Source organism: Carassius gibelio, chromosome A21 (assembly GCF_023724105.1).
Source record: "Carassius gibelio isolate Cgi1373 ecotype wild population from Czech Republic chromosome A21, carGib1.2-hapl.c, whole genome shotgun sequence".
NCBI classification, from domain to species: domain Eukaryota; kingdom Metazoa; phylum Chordata; class Actinopteri; order Cypriniformes; family Cyprinidae; genus Carassius; species Carassius gibelio.
The window spans coordinates 7840659-7854506 of NC_068391.1; the positions used below are offsets into that span (position 1 = coordinate 7840659).

The 13848-nt window shown below is 37.5% G+C and overlaps 1 protein-coding gene across 3 annotated transcripts; it reads left to right on the forward strand.

Annotated features, from left to right (window-relative positions):
• Positions 1–2113: 2113 nt before the first annotated feature.
• On the forward strand, positions 2114–9406 carry LOC127942180 (SWI/SNF-related matrix-associated actin-dependent regulator of chromatin subfamily B member 1-A-like). Of its 3 annotated transcripts, none has more exons than XM_052537818.1 (9): positions 2117–2284; positions 3581–3692; positions 3814–3943; positions 4305–4442; positions 5767–5894; positions 6041–6207; positions 6384–6574; positions 8645–8776; positions 8959–9406. In XM_052537818.1, the coding sequence occupies exons 1-9, from the start codon at positions 2201–2203 to the stop codon at positions 8996–8998; spliced, it is 1122 nt and encodes a 373-aa protein (XP_052393778.1). In that variant the 5' UTR covers positions 2117–2200; the 3' UTR covers positions 8999–9406. The 3 variants fall into 3 exon arrangements, with proteins under 3 accessions (XP_052393779.1, XP_052393778.1, XP_052393780.1); XM_052537820.1 differs by having other exon boundaries at positions 3835–3943; XM_052537819.1 differs by lacking the exons at positions 8645–8776; positions 8959–9406 and adding an exon at positions 8161–8638 and having other exon boundaries at positions 2114–2284.
• The last annotated feature ends 4442 nt before the right edge of the window (positions 9407–13848 follow it).

The window sequence follows — 13848 nt, forward strand, 5'->3', positions numbered from 1 at the left end:
TTGACAAAAATGAAAAAAAAACAGGAACAGAGGAGAGAGGAGTGGAGACTTCTGGCGGTTTTCCAAGTCCATTTTCAGAGTGTCACCAAGATCAGACTTTGGAAATATTCACAGATATATTCATGGGAAGGGGGCAGAAGCATTATTGATTTTTCTCTTCATGGAAGTTTATGGGATTTGATGTTTGCACCTACACTGAACTACACCAAAGCTGTAATTCCTTTCATAAAAAGCAACTGACATTTCAGGAAAAGCATGAAAAGCCATGCATGCATAATTTTAGCTTTAATATCTTCCATGCATATGCCAAAAAAGCAAAATGTCACTGTTATAATTGAACTTTGAATATACATAACTCTACTCTGGTGTTCATTTCAAATGGTGTTCAAACTTTCTGTTTTCCTTCAGGTTTATTTGAATTTATTTTGAATGGCAGAATTTGTATATGTTCTCAGACGTGTACGTCGCACTCTATGAAGATTTTTTTATTATTATTATTATTAAGTGCTTCCCCACACTCTAATGCATTTCTCTAATAAAGAATAAAAGCTTTCTTTAGGGTCAGAAACAATCATTCCAGTGTGCATGGAGCCTGGTCCAAGTACCATATGTCCATGTGTGCACTAAATTATTATGTCAGGAATCCATCACAATAATTCCTTTCAGGAAGACAGGTTTTTATGCCTGCAATATTGAATGAAGTGGAAGTCCTGCATTCATTGTTAAGTTTATGGCCTGTGCAAGTGCTGGGTTAAGATCAAACATTGAAAATAAAATAAAAATCCTTCAGGTCAATATGCACTTAGAAACAGAAAATATAAATATAACATTATTAGACAAAATGCATTTAAAAAATGCAGCAAAACACGTTATTATAAATACTTATTAAAAATATTTATTATAAATATAACACTATGGTAGCCTGTATGTAAGAAATATGTAATGTGCCTGCATTTTATTTCATTGCTTATTTTGCAGTTCTCTGTTGGTTTTTAGAGCTTTTGCCGGCATGGTCCAGTAGAAACGAACAACTTACAGACTCCAGCACAGTCTCACTGAAACCATCTCATTGTTATGAAAGCTAATACACGAGTTTGGGTTGAGGAACATTTATGCAAGATTGCCATCTAGTGTTCATAGAAGGAAATAGACGGCAGCAACCGGACAAGATGTACTTAAGAATAAAGATTCAAATGAAGCTTATTACCAAAGTCTCATTTGCATTTAGCAGTTTAGTGTTTAACACTCCTAAATATAGAAAAGCAAAGATGTATCATTCATCAGCTATGACTAAACCACTGCGGATAAAGATACCTGCTATTCAAACAGGCAATGAAGTGTAAAAAATGCTTTAGATCTGTGGGATTATCCCATCATTCATTAGGATTACAGACCAGTACGAAGGCAAATTGCTTGCAGTTCCAAAGACCAGCTGAGTAAAGAAACGCATATAATGAGATTTAGGTTTCCTGTTCCTCTGAGGCTTAGTTCTGTCTTTTCTATTATCATCCATTATGTTTGAATCTCTAGTGAAACTATCTAAGAGGAGCACTCTTGTAAAATTATGATCTCCGTTGTTAATTGACTTTACAGATTGACTACGAAATGGGGTCACATAACACTTGGGGCTTGTTTCACTTGACAGCAATTATAGCAATATAGTGTCCCTTATGTAGATCATTGTCAAGGTCTAACTCATCAAGGTAACGTTTTACGTAATTACACTGAGACCAGTGTTGTTTTATCATTGAGATACTAGGATAGTTTTTATTAATATTTTGAATTAGTTTTTATTTTCAATTTATTTATTTTTTTGTTTTTATTTTCTACTTTCAATTTAATTTTAGGTAAAGTTTTAGTAAAGTTGTTCCGTGTTTATAACTAGTTCATATTGTCCATAAGAAACTTTTCCCATCTGCAAATCTTGGATCAAAATATTTTTTATTTTTTGTATAAATTTTTCAGAGTTATTACTACAATTACAATTACTGCAATTACTATATATAGCTGCTTTTTGAAGGGATTCCTTGCGCATATTGTAAGATATCAACTCAGACGCCCACGCCCTCCAGCCGAAGGCATTACTGCAGGCCTGCAGCACGGCGCCCCAGTGCACGAGCCCTCCCTCTTCGCCCGCTTCCTTCAGGCGCATGCGCGATTGCGCGCTGTCGCTCACTCGCTCATTGTGTTGTTCGCAAAGATGGCGTTGAGTAAAACATTCGGACAAAAACCAATAAAATTTCAACTCGAAGAAGATGGGGATTTTTACATGATAGGCTCCGAGGTACGTCTGTGTAACAGAGAATTACGCGTATGTTTACACCTGATATTAACACTTAAACCTTATCTTCGACTTCGCTTTGTTGGTTGTGGCCAAGATGCTGTTATCTCCATATCGACGTAATAGATGAATGATAAAATAATCAATAGAGCTTGCAGTCACGTTCGCTCCTGTGTAAAGTGAAGCTCTTGTCCAATCTTTGAAGTCGGTTTTTCTGTTTTCTTTTTGCGAATTTTATTTGGGCCAAACAAGTTGGTAGACGACATTATACATATAGCAGTTTGTCATTTAAATGCACCATAAACATTGTAAATTGGATAGTTCACACAGAAAATCACGCTTCTTTCATAATTTACCCGTTCTCGTGTTGTTTTATGATGATCCTTTTGTTTCTTCTTCTTCTTTTTCTTCTTCATTGGAGCACAAAAGGAGATGTTAACAATGCTGAGGTCTGACAGTCTCCATCCACTTTCATTACTTCTGGTTTCACATTGAAAGTGAATGGTGACTGAGAACATTATGCCTAACATCTTTTGTGTTCCCAGAAAAAAAAAAAAACTCATTCTAGTTTGGAACAACACGTAAAAGAGAAGGGGGGAAAAAACTCTTTTAACTTAAACATTATACATGGTCACTTCCTTTTAATCCTTAATGAGTATTCATAAATAATCACAATACATTACGCCTATTATTATTACAGTTATTGTTGTTGTTTGTTACAAGATTTCTGAAATGGTATTTAAATCTGGTTAAGTATGCACTCATTTGCATGCATTTCCAGAACAGAAATCTGAACTTTTCATGTTTAATTTTGCTGTCTCATTATAGTTAACAGTTTTTACAAGGGAGGTTTTGTTGTCTCCTTTTATCATGCCACAAATCAGAAAATACCAAATTTCCCATGTTTTTAGAAAAAAAAAAACGACAACTCATAAACCAGTTAAATAATAAATGAACAAACCTCTCTGTAGAAACCTTCTGAATATAGACAGGAATGAAACTGTACATTTTACTGTATGAAAGTGCTATTGAGGTAAAGATGTGTTGCTTAATGCAGGAGAAAAAAAACTCGTTTTGAGAAATTGATGCATATAGATAGATTCTAATACACAAATAAAATAAAAACTTGAATGTGTATTTTTAATGTTTCCTTTCCACTGGTCTGACTAAAAGATATGTTATGGAAGCAAAAAAGCCCAAAGACTCAAAAGTGTCCAGTGCATTAAAAAGAAGCAAAAAAGGAAAGAAAATGTTTTATCTTGCTTTAAGTTTTTTGGGGGGCTTAATCTTCTTCTTTAGGTTGGAAACTACCTGCGTATGTTCAGAGGCTCTCTGTATAAGCGGTACCCGTCACTATGGAGACGTCTCGCATCCATGGAGGAGAGGAAGAAAATTGTAGCATCATCACATGGTAAGTGATTCCTTTCCCTTTAAACGGTCTTAAGTCCAGAAAGCACCCGTAAGCGACACCTACCTCATAGTCATAGTCCTGCTTCTGGACAGCAGTTTGTGCAGTGTTCTTTTTGTGTTAGATCATGGTTACACAAATTTAGCCACCAGTGTGACCCTGCTGAAGGCGTCTGAATGTGAGGAGATCTTCGAGGGGAATGATGAGAAGTACAAGGCTGTGTCCATTAGCACAGAGCCTCCGGCATATCTCAGGTAAGGAGTCCGGGGGTCTCCGTTTATGTGACAAACAGGTCTAAACGGAAAATAAGGAAGAAGGAAAAAATATATAATAAATGCATTACTTGTTTTTTTTATATTTTTATTATTACATATATGGACACTTCCAGGCAGTTTTGTGAATGGAAAATGGCAATTTTTAAATATACATTTTTGAGTGATGTATTCTATATAAATTATTTATATAAAGATAATTTCTTAATTTTAAAGGTTTTTTTTTTTTCATTTAATTCAAGGACAATATTCTTCTAGTTCTTTTTTTTTTTTTTCTTTTTTTTTTTTGCTAGTATTTGTTCTTTTGGAGTTTATGTTGTTGTGACTCTGTGTCTGGACTTAGGGAGCAAAAAGCTAAGAGGAGCAGTCAGTGGGTGCCCACCCTGCCCAACAGCTCCCACCACCTGGACGCAGTGCCTTGCTCCACCACTATCAACAGAAACAGAATGGGACGTGACAAGAAAAGGACCTTTCCATTATGGTGAGATGTTTAATGAGTGTTTGACAAGTTCTCCCTTCTGTTTTCTGGATTTTCATCCATTGCTATTAGCTTTAAAAACAAAAACTACCATTCAAAAGTTGAGAGTATTCAGCAAGGCCACATTAAATTGATCAAAATATGTCAATAAATTCAAGTTGTAGCTGTATATTAATATTAAACCACACAACTGTTTTCAACATTGACAATAATAAGAAATGTTTCTTGAGCACCAAATCAGCAGATTAGAATGATTTCTGAAGAATCTTGGACATTGAAGACTGGAATAATGGCTGCTGGAAATTAGACTCTGGCATGACTGTAATAATTTTATTAAAAATATATTGAAGGGTATATGACTGAATGTAAAGGGGACATATGACGTGGCTAAAAATAACATTATTTGGTGTAATGCAATGTGTTTATGCGGTTTGTAGTTTAAAAAACACATTATTTTCCACATACTGTACATTTTGTTGCTCCACTATGCCCCGCCTTTCTGAAACGTGTTGATTTTTACAAAGCTCATCATAAGCCACGGTTGATTACTATGGTTGATTGCTATCAGGGCAATATCTAACCAGAGGATGTTTTCTAAGGAACAAAATCACATTTCCGCTACGTACTTCCCATTACTGGGTTGCTTTGGGTCAGCAGCTGAAGCAATAGACCAAAACACTGGCTTGATTTTGCTAAGAGGTTTTTTTTTTCCAAGTATGTTGTTTATCGCTGACCAAATCTTTTCCGGTTAAGTTATGAAAAGCAAATACTCTTGTTTTCTTTGGACATGCTGACCTTCCACATGAGAAGATAACCTGTTGATGGTCCAAACACTCAAAAGTCCCCATTTTCCTGAAAAATAAAAGTTAGCCAGATGGATTTGTGGTTTTAGGTCCTCAATTACCCTACATCATCTTATGCCAAGCGGACTTCCTCCTAGGATATTTAGCTACAGTATATGTACTGCTCCCTGTAATACTGTCAGCACTCCCTTCTGAAGGCTTTGGTAAATGTCAGTGATTGGCTTTAGTGAGACACTTCAGACTTGAATGCAGCCAGCCAGCTGTTGGTTTCAAGCATTGCTCCAGTGTGTTCAAAACAAATCTATTCTGCTGTAATTACAAGACCAGCGTTTTTAATCCTTCACTTAATCACATATGTAGGTTGTTAAATATTGGGGCATTTGTTGTGACAGCAAAGGGCAGGACATGAAGGAAAAATGTAGGCTGTTGTTCAGAACGTGGAGTTTAACAGCACATGTTGAGCACATGGTGCTTATTAAACGATAGAGTATGTTTATGGGTCTCTGCTTCTCATCAATGCATAGTTTCGATGACCACGACCCCGCAGTCATCCACGAAAACGCTTCTCAGGCAGAGGTCCTGGTGCCTATCCGCCTGGACATGGAGATTGATGGGCAAAAGCTCAGAGATGCCTTCACCTGGAACATGAATGGTAAGGTGAAAAAAAATCGAACATTTGTTGCTTTACTTTTGTTTTGCATTGCTTTTCAACAGTAATGCATAAGAAAAGCAAAGATCAATTTGTGCTAAATACATGCAAGCACAGAAGTGTAACACTGTCTGCTTTTGCATCTCCAGAGAAACTTATGACGCCAGAGATGTTTGCTGAGATCCTGTGTGATGACCTGGATTTGAATCCTCTGGCCTTCGTCCCTGCTATCGCCTCGGCCATTAGACAGCAGATCGAGTCCTATCCCACCGACAGCATTCTGGATGAGCAGACGGACCAGAGGGTCATCATTAAGGTATGTTTTACAATGCCATCCTAATACAAAGAGAGGTTAATTTTAATAATTTGGGGCTTAATTAGTTCATCTGTCAAGGCCTGATTAATGTTTGTCTGTAAAATGGTCTTGTTGCATTAAACACTGATCACAATGCATGTGGTTAATTCCGTTGCCAACTTTTATTGTGCTTTCAGCTAAACATTCACGTGGGGAACATCTCTCTGGTGGACCAGTTCGAATGGGACATGTCAGAGAAGGAGAACTCGCCAGAAACGTTTGCATTGAAGCTCTGCTCTGAGCTGGGCCTTGGAGGAGAGTTTGTCACCACCATTGCCTACAGCATCCGCGGACAGCTCAGCTGGCATCAGAGGACGTACGCCTTCAGGTGGGCAACATGCATGCATTTCCAATAATGGCCAGTGGGTTAATGCTCAAACATCAGTTTGAGTTCAAGTTCAGCTTGCTTTCTCGTATACACAAGCACAAGATGTTTATTCTTGTTCACAGCGTGTGCTGTAGGGCAAAACTATTGCTAGAAAATCCATGTGCCTTAGGCTTTTAGTTTAAGGATGCTATATGTTAATATGGTAGTCCATAAATGAAGTGGTTGCTTGGTTTTTGATGCACAATCCTCTCCGAAAACACTGGATTCCCTGTAGAGTCATTTTAGGACAGTTGTGTTTTCGAAAGCACCGCTTGCCATGATTTATACTTGCTGACATGATCTCCAGACTCATTTGTAAACAGTACAGTGGGCGTAAAGGAAGACTCGCTGTGGTTTGTCTCTCTGTGGCTTACTGTTGAGACATGATTTGTTCTTTAGTATTTATTGATATCACCACCTCACTGTCATATGCCAGAGAATGAATTATGTCCCCAGCCTGTAATATTGCCTTGGAATTTACCCAATAATCAGTAGGTATATTGTAAACCGACTGAAAAACCATATGAAACTATAAATTCTGTTACAGTGATCCAACTACTGTACTTTGAGTGAAGGCTGATTTTTTTTTTCCGCTTACTGCAAAAACTTTCTGACCAGTGAGAAAGATGCTTATGAGTTATGTATTGAGGATGGATTTCTAATCACTGTCAAGCTAGGAACTACTATGATAAAATCCATAACAAAATAATAATAGTAATGACAATAATGATCGATTTCAGATTTAGATTTAGGTTAATGTATATTCAATCATGCAAATGACTTTACTGCGTTTCTGAGACTTAGGAAAATGGATTTCTTTCTACTTTTTCATTTTTTTTAACAGTGTCATATGTATTCTTGCATGTAATATTTATGTTGATATATGTTAGTTTGTGCTGTGTTTGTCCTGTATCTATAGCCTGTGTCTGTAGAGATGTCAGCGGCCTGATTCCATTTAAATGAATGATTTAATGTGTTCTTCTTAGGTCGAATCCAGTGGGATTTGCATTACTCTTTATTATGTGGTCATATATACACAAATACACACAGCATGTCTTGTTTATGCCACTAAATTGAGGCCATCTTTAATGCGGTCTGGCCCATACACTGGTTCTTTATAATCTCAATTATTTATCCAACAACAAGCAGACAACCGTTCAAGCATTTATTGTGCCTTGAAGTAGTTTTATGTGTGTCTTTCTTCCTCAGTTGGTTATAAAATAACTCTATACAGTTATTATTCTCCCTGCAGTACAGACCACATTATTTTTTTCATAATGTTTCGTAATTCAGTTGCTTTTCTCATGCATGGCTCGCAACCCTACTTTTGCCTTTTAAGGGTCGGGATTTGTGGGGGATAACCAGTACAATGTCAGTAGATCATAGGTGAAAATGGCACGTTATTTGCTTTGTGGTTCAGTTAGAACTGTTAGAATGTTACAAGATCAAGTTTTTGTTTCATTCTTTGTGATTAACTTCATTGCTTCTTATTTTTGCTTTGCTATAACCTTCTAATTGTTTGCTTCTCCCACTGTCTGTTCCAATAGGTCTGATTTCAGGTCAATATACTTCAAAATTTCTTCATCTTCTCTCCCTCTTACCCCCCCACGTTTCATTCCCTGGGAAGCTGAGTACTTTCATCTCTTCTTATTTTTTAATATCTTTGCAGCACTTGTCCCTGTATGTGGACATGTTGCGAATGTATAATGCAGGTTTTTATTTTATTTTTTAGAAATGATAGAAATAGCATGAACGTAGTGATAGCAGAACAGACAGTGGTCATGTGACCGTTCTGTTTGATCCCTGCATGTGCACAGCATTGCTTTTTTTTCTCTTTTTTTTTGTGTGATAGTTAGAACAAGTAAATTGTATGAATATAGAAATAGTTTTTCTTAACAAAAATTTCAAAGATATTTCAAAGATCATTCATCACCTCTATGCCTCAGTGGTCATCAGTAAAGCATCATTGGGATTCCATAATGTTTAATTTATGCTGTCCACTTCTGACTCCATATGGCTCATTTCCTGTAGTGAGAACCCATTACCAACTGTGGAGATTGCCATCCGGAACTCAGGTGATGCCGATCAGTGGTGCCCTCTCCTGGAGACCCTGACAGATGCAGAGATGGAAAAGAAAATCAGAGATCAGGACAGAAACACGAGGTAAGAAAGATGCTCAAATTAGACGCCATTTTATTTGAGATATTTTTATCCTATATTTTCTTTTAATTAATTTTTTGCAATGAGTACGTTATATGTTATTCCGAGTTGCTTGCCATGCATAATATTTACAAATAATATGTATTAGTATTATACATGAGTAATACTTCCTTTTTTTTCCGCAGGCGTATGCGACGACTTGCCAACACCGCCCCTGCTTGGTAAAAACAGGACGTTGTTGATGCTGCCACTCAATAAGCTCACAGTCTCATTAAGGGCCTCAGGGTTGCTGGAAGCCATGCACAGATCCACACAGCTCTAGATAACATTCCTCCAGCCTTCTGACCTCCTCAACCCACACAGCATTACACACTTTCTTAATACCAGGCCTTTAAACTCTTATCTGGCATCAGCCAGACTTTACAGTGCTCACAGGGACTGTTTGGACGTCTTATTAGAATGCCGTTTCTCGGGTCTCCAGTTATAGAGACATCTGTGTAATCTTGTTGTAAGAACAGGATGTTGAGAACGTTTGATTGAGTATTGTGTTTTTCGTTAAAGGTGCTAATGCGAACTATGAACTTGACTTGCTTTTTTAAAATAAAGACAATGGCAAATTGTATGTCTATGGTTCTCGGTTTCTGTATGACTATTCTTCCCTGCACTTAGATATTGCACGTTGAGTCTTGGCAATTCCTTGCTTAAAAGCTGTGAACTATAAATTTAAATAGGTTTATACTTGTATGCACAATTTTAATTTAATTGTATTTTTTTTTTTTTATATCTGTTTCAGAAGTCATATGCCTGAACATTCATTTGCGGTCCTGTTCTGTGCATTAGCTAATCTGCTGGGACTAAAATTTGTTCTCCGATCCACATATGCCATGCACAGTAAAAACTCTTGCTTCAGTTTCCAAGGCATTCTTTATAAATGTTAGATGATGTGTCTTTGATGTGTATAGAAACTGGAAGGAGTTCAATCAAAACCTAGAAAGCCCTCATTAGCCGATGCCTGTGATAGATTATGCATTCCCATAATCCTGTGCTAATCTATCAGAGCACATGCATTTGGTGGTTCTATAAAAAGTAATGGAAATACAGTAGAGTTCCAACGCCCTTGACATTTGATGTACAGACTATTGTTTGCTAAAAGGACATCCTGGGACTCCAGTAACACTACATGATGAAAGAAGGAAACACTATTGTAATGTAGTGGAAGTAACTTAGTGGAAACCACAATGAAAAGGATTACACAGCATTTCTTCATCAGTCACAGTTAATAACAGCTCACTGAAAGTTCTATCAGTAAACAAGCAAATAAAAATCGTGAAACCCTGAGGTAATCATTCTGAGTAGTTACCTAGTATATGAATATGAATATGATACAAGCTGACCACGAAATATCATTTACATATTACCAAATATGCTAGAGGAACAAACAACAGTTAAAATGTGATTTAATGAGAAAAATAATGTAACTGGCGTGATTTTTATATTTCGTTATATCTTCACAGCTGATTTTTTTTGTTATGTATGCTTCTGCTGTTACGTCATCAAGATAAGATTCATATTCAATACATGTGAGGCAGTAATTCCCTGCACCCTTCACGTCAAGTGCACTTTGGAGTGAGTAGGGCACAGTGGTGTTCACTTTAAATGGAATTTGCCCAGAAAGTGTCAGAAATCTAACTTTTGAACACACCTGTGACCTATTAAATAAATGGATAGTTCAACCAAAAATGAAAATTTGATGTTTATCTTCTTACCCCCAGGGCATCCAAGATGTAGGTGACTTTGTCTCTTCAGTACAACACAAATTATGATTTTTAGCTTCAGTCGTTGCAGTCTCTCAGTCGTTCAATGCATGGCAAATGGTAACAGAGTCTATGAGAGTAAAAATAACATGCACAGACAAATCCAAATTAAACCCTGCGGCGCGTGACGATAAACTGATGAGTAAAGACACAAAACGATCAGTCTGTGCAAGAAACTGAACAGTATTTATGTCGTTTTTGTTTACCTCTGATTCACACAATGTCTGAACTGTTAGAACTCTTGTGAATGCACTTCATAGTAGCAAGTGTGTGAGGCATTCTTCTTCCTGTATTATGGCAGATCGCAGACTTATAAGTGCATTACCACCAACCTACAAGTATCTCTCAAATGGACCATTGATACTCTATCTACAATCTCAGGAGTGTCAAAAAATCATATAAATACTGTTCAGTTTCTTGCACAGACCAATCATTTTGTGTCTTTACACATCAGTTTATCATCATGAGCTGCAGGGTTTAATATGGATTTGTCTGTGCATGTTTTATTTTACTCTCATAGATTGTGTAACCATTTGCCATGCATTGTACGGCTGAGTGAGAGACTGCAATGACTGAAGCTAAAAATAATAATTTGTGTTCTACTTGATAAACAAAGTCACCTACATCTTGGATGCCTTGGGGTTAAGCAGGTAAACATCAAATTTAAATTTTGGGGTGAACTATACCTTTAAATCTACAGCACTTCAGATGTATGTATGGCTTTGTACAAGGGAAAAACGAACTCTTCTACCACAGCTGAAGCACTTTCGTCAGGGCCCAAATGATGTTTGACATATATGAAATCTGATTTACATCTTAATAGTTTTACAAAGAAACATGAAATTAGTGTCCAATCTTTCATTGTTTGTTTACCATCGCTGAGACAAACAATTTGAACATTCCAGTCTTATGAAGATCAGATATCAGCCTAAGGGACATTACTGTCAGGGCTTGAATAAACTGGAAGTCTAACTCTCTTGACTTTTAATCATATCATGATTCAAACTGATCAGGATCAGTCATGATTTTGAAGAATGACAGGTTTTATCCTGCTCAACCGTTAGAAGCCTTATGTTTTTAGTTGTACAGGTCTCTCTGATTTATAGGAAATGTGTCAACACACAAACAATCTGCTTTTTAATTTAATGAGAGAAATATTGTGGGGGTTGATGGGGTCAGTGTGTGCATGCTTCTGGTTTAAACCAGTGCACACTTGCTTTACCCTGAAGGCAAATGTCCTTCTTAAAGTTTGAAATATAGACGTGTTTAACATACTCGTAGAAGTGGTACATGTGTAACAACAGCACTTTATGACGTCTGATACAGCAAGATTCAAGATTTTATTTGTCACGTACAACTTATAGCCTATGACATACAACAAGCTGTGAAATGTAGGTCTGGCATACTCTTTTTACACTGTGCAAAAATCAGAGAAATTTAAATACAAATAATGAAATACACACTATATTAAACAACTACACAGATGATGTGCAGAGATGTAAACAACGTGCAGTGAGGATGAGTTGCATAGTTAGCTTATCTCAAAAAAGTGCAGTGTGCAGAGAGTTAGTGGGTAACTCTACACTCCCAGAGTCTCTAAAGTGCATTGTATAAATGTCCATGTTTAGTAGTCTGATAGCGTGAGGGAAGAAGCTCCTCCTAAGCCTCTCTGTTTTTGCCATCAGACTGCGGAAGTGTCCGCCTGACAGTAGCAGATTAAACAGTGGATTTCCAGGTTATGTGGATTTTTTGAAGATCTTAACAGCCTTAGATTTACATCTCCTGGTGTGGATGTCTTGCAGAGAGGGGAGATCAGTTCTGGAGATGCCCTCAGATGAGCGCACTACTCTTTGCAGGGCTGTACGATCCTGGTTGAAATGCACTGAGTCAATATATTTTCTACAGATATAGAAAGTTTTCAGGATTCCAGGGTAAACCTTGGATTTTCTCAGAAGTCTCAGATGTTACAGTCATCTGGCTTTTTTAACTTGAGCTTAAATGTGATTAGTCCAGTTCAGGTCCTCAGAGATGTGTGCACCAAGATATTTGAAGCTGCTCACTCTCTCCACTGGGGTCCCGTTAATGATGAGTGGGGTGTAGGTGCGCTGCGGCCTCCTCCTGAAGTCCACGACCAGCTTCTTGGTTTTTCTGACATTCAGAAAGAGACCGTTTGTTTGGCACCATGATGTCAGACTTTCTACTTCATCAAGGTAGGCAGCCAAATTGTTGTTGGAGATGAGGCCCATCACCACTGTATCATCCGCAGAAGTGAGAGGACACACAGTCATAGGTGTAGAGGGAATAAAGCAGCGGGCTCAAAACACATCCTTGTGGTGCTCCTGTACTCAGTGTGATGATGTACTCAGTGGCTACTGAACAAGAAAACAATGACACTTCATTAATCATGCCAGAGGTACTCTTGACTTAAGAAAATGTGAGTGGTGTTGGCCTGTGCAAAAATTACTAACTTAGCAAATGTGGTTACTAAGGTATTGTAAGCGGTTGTTAAGCAGTTGCCAGTGTATTCTGGATGGTTTCTAGGGTATTTTGTTTGGTATTTCTGAGCTCTTCCTGGGCATTCTATCTAGGTTGCTGCCAGTTTGGTTGACATTGCTATGTGGTCACTAGGGTATTGCTAAGTGGTTTCTGGAGTATTTTGGGTGGGTGTTATGTGATTGCATCTGCTCCATTATTTCAATGACATTTGTAACAGGAAAAGTAAGGACATGCAATTCAGTTCCAAACTTTGTAAACTTAGAAAACCTTAAAATTGTTTCATTTTTGGAGATTGTACTATAGATATACTGTATATTTACAAAAATGCTGCTGAGATGTTTAGAAATGTTTTGGTAATCATATTTAGAGTAAACAATTCTATAAAAGGTCAAAGAAGCTACAGTTGAAAACACACACACACGCAAAGCTCTTATGACCCTGGTAACCCAATTCAGTAAGCACATGATTATGTTTCTGTTTCGAATCCTGATAACAAAAGGTTCAGTCTTTGCGTTTGTTCCAAAGCAGCTCTACATCTGTAGTTACAAAAGCGAAACCCTACAAAATCTGTTGGCGAAGGATGGTGCCAACAGATGCTTCACATAAAATGGAACTGAAATGATGATGACATCATGGTACAATGTCATTGTGATACAAATTTGCTCCATGTGATAGAAGCGGGGGAGAAGAAGCCAAGACAGCAGAACTCTGGAATTGTCCCGGCAGGGGGGCCTGCAGAACAGCCGTCTTCCATTTCCCGCGAAA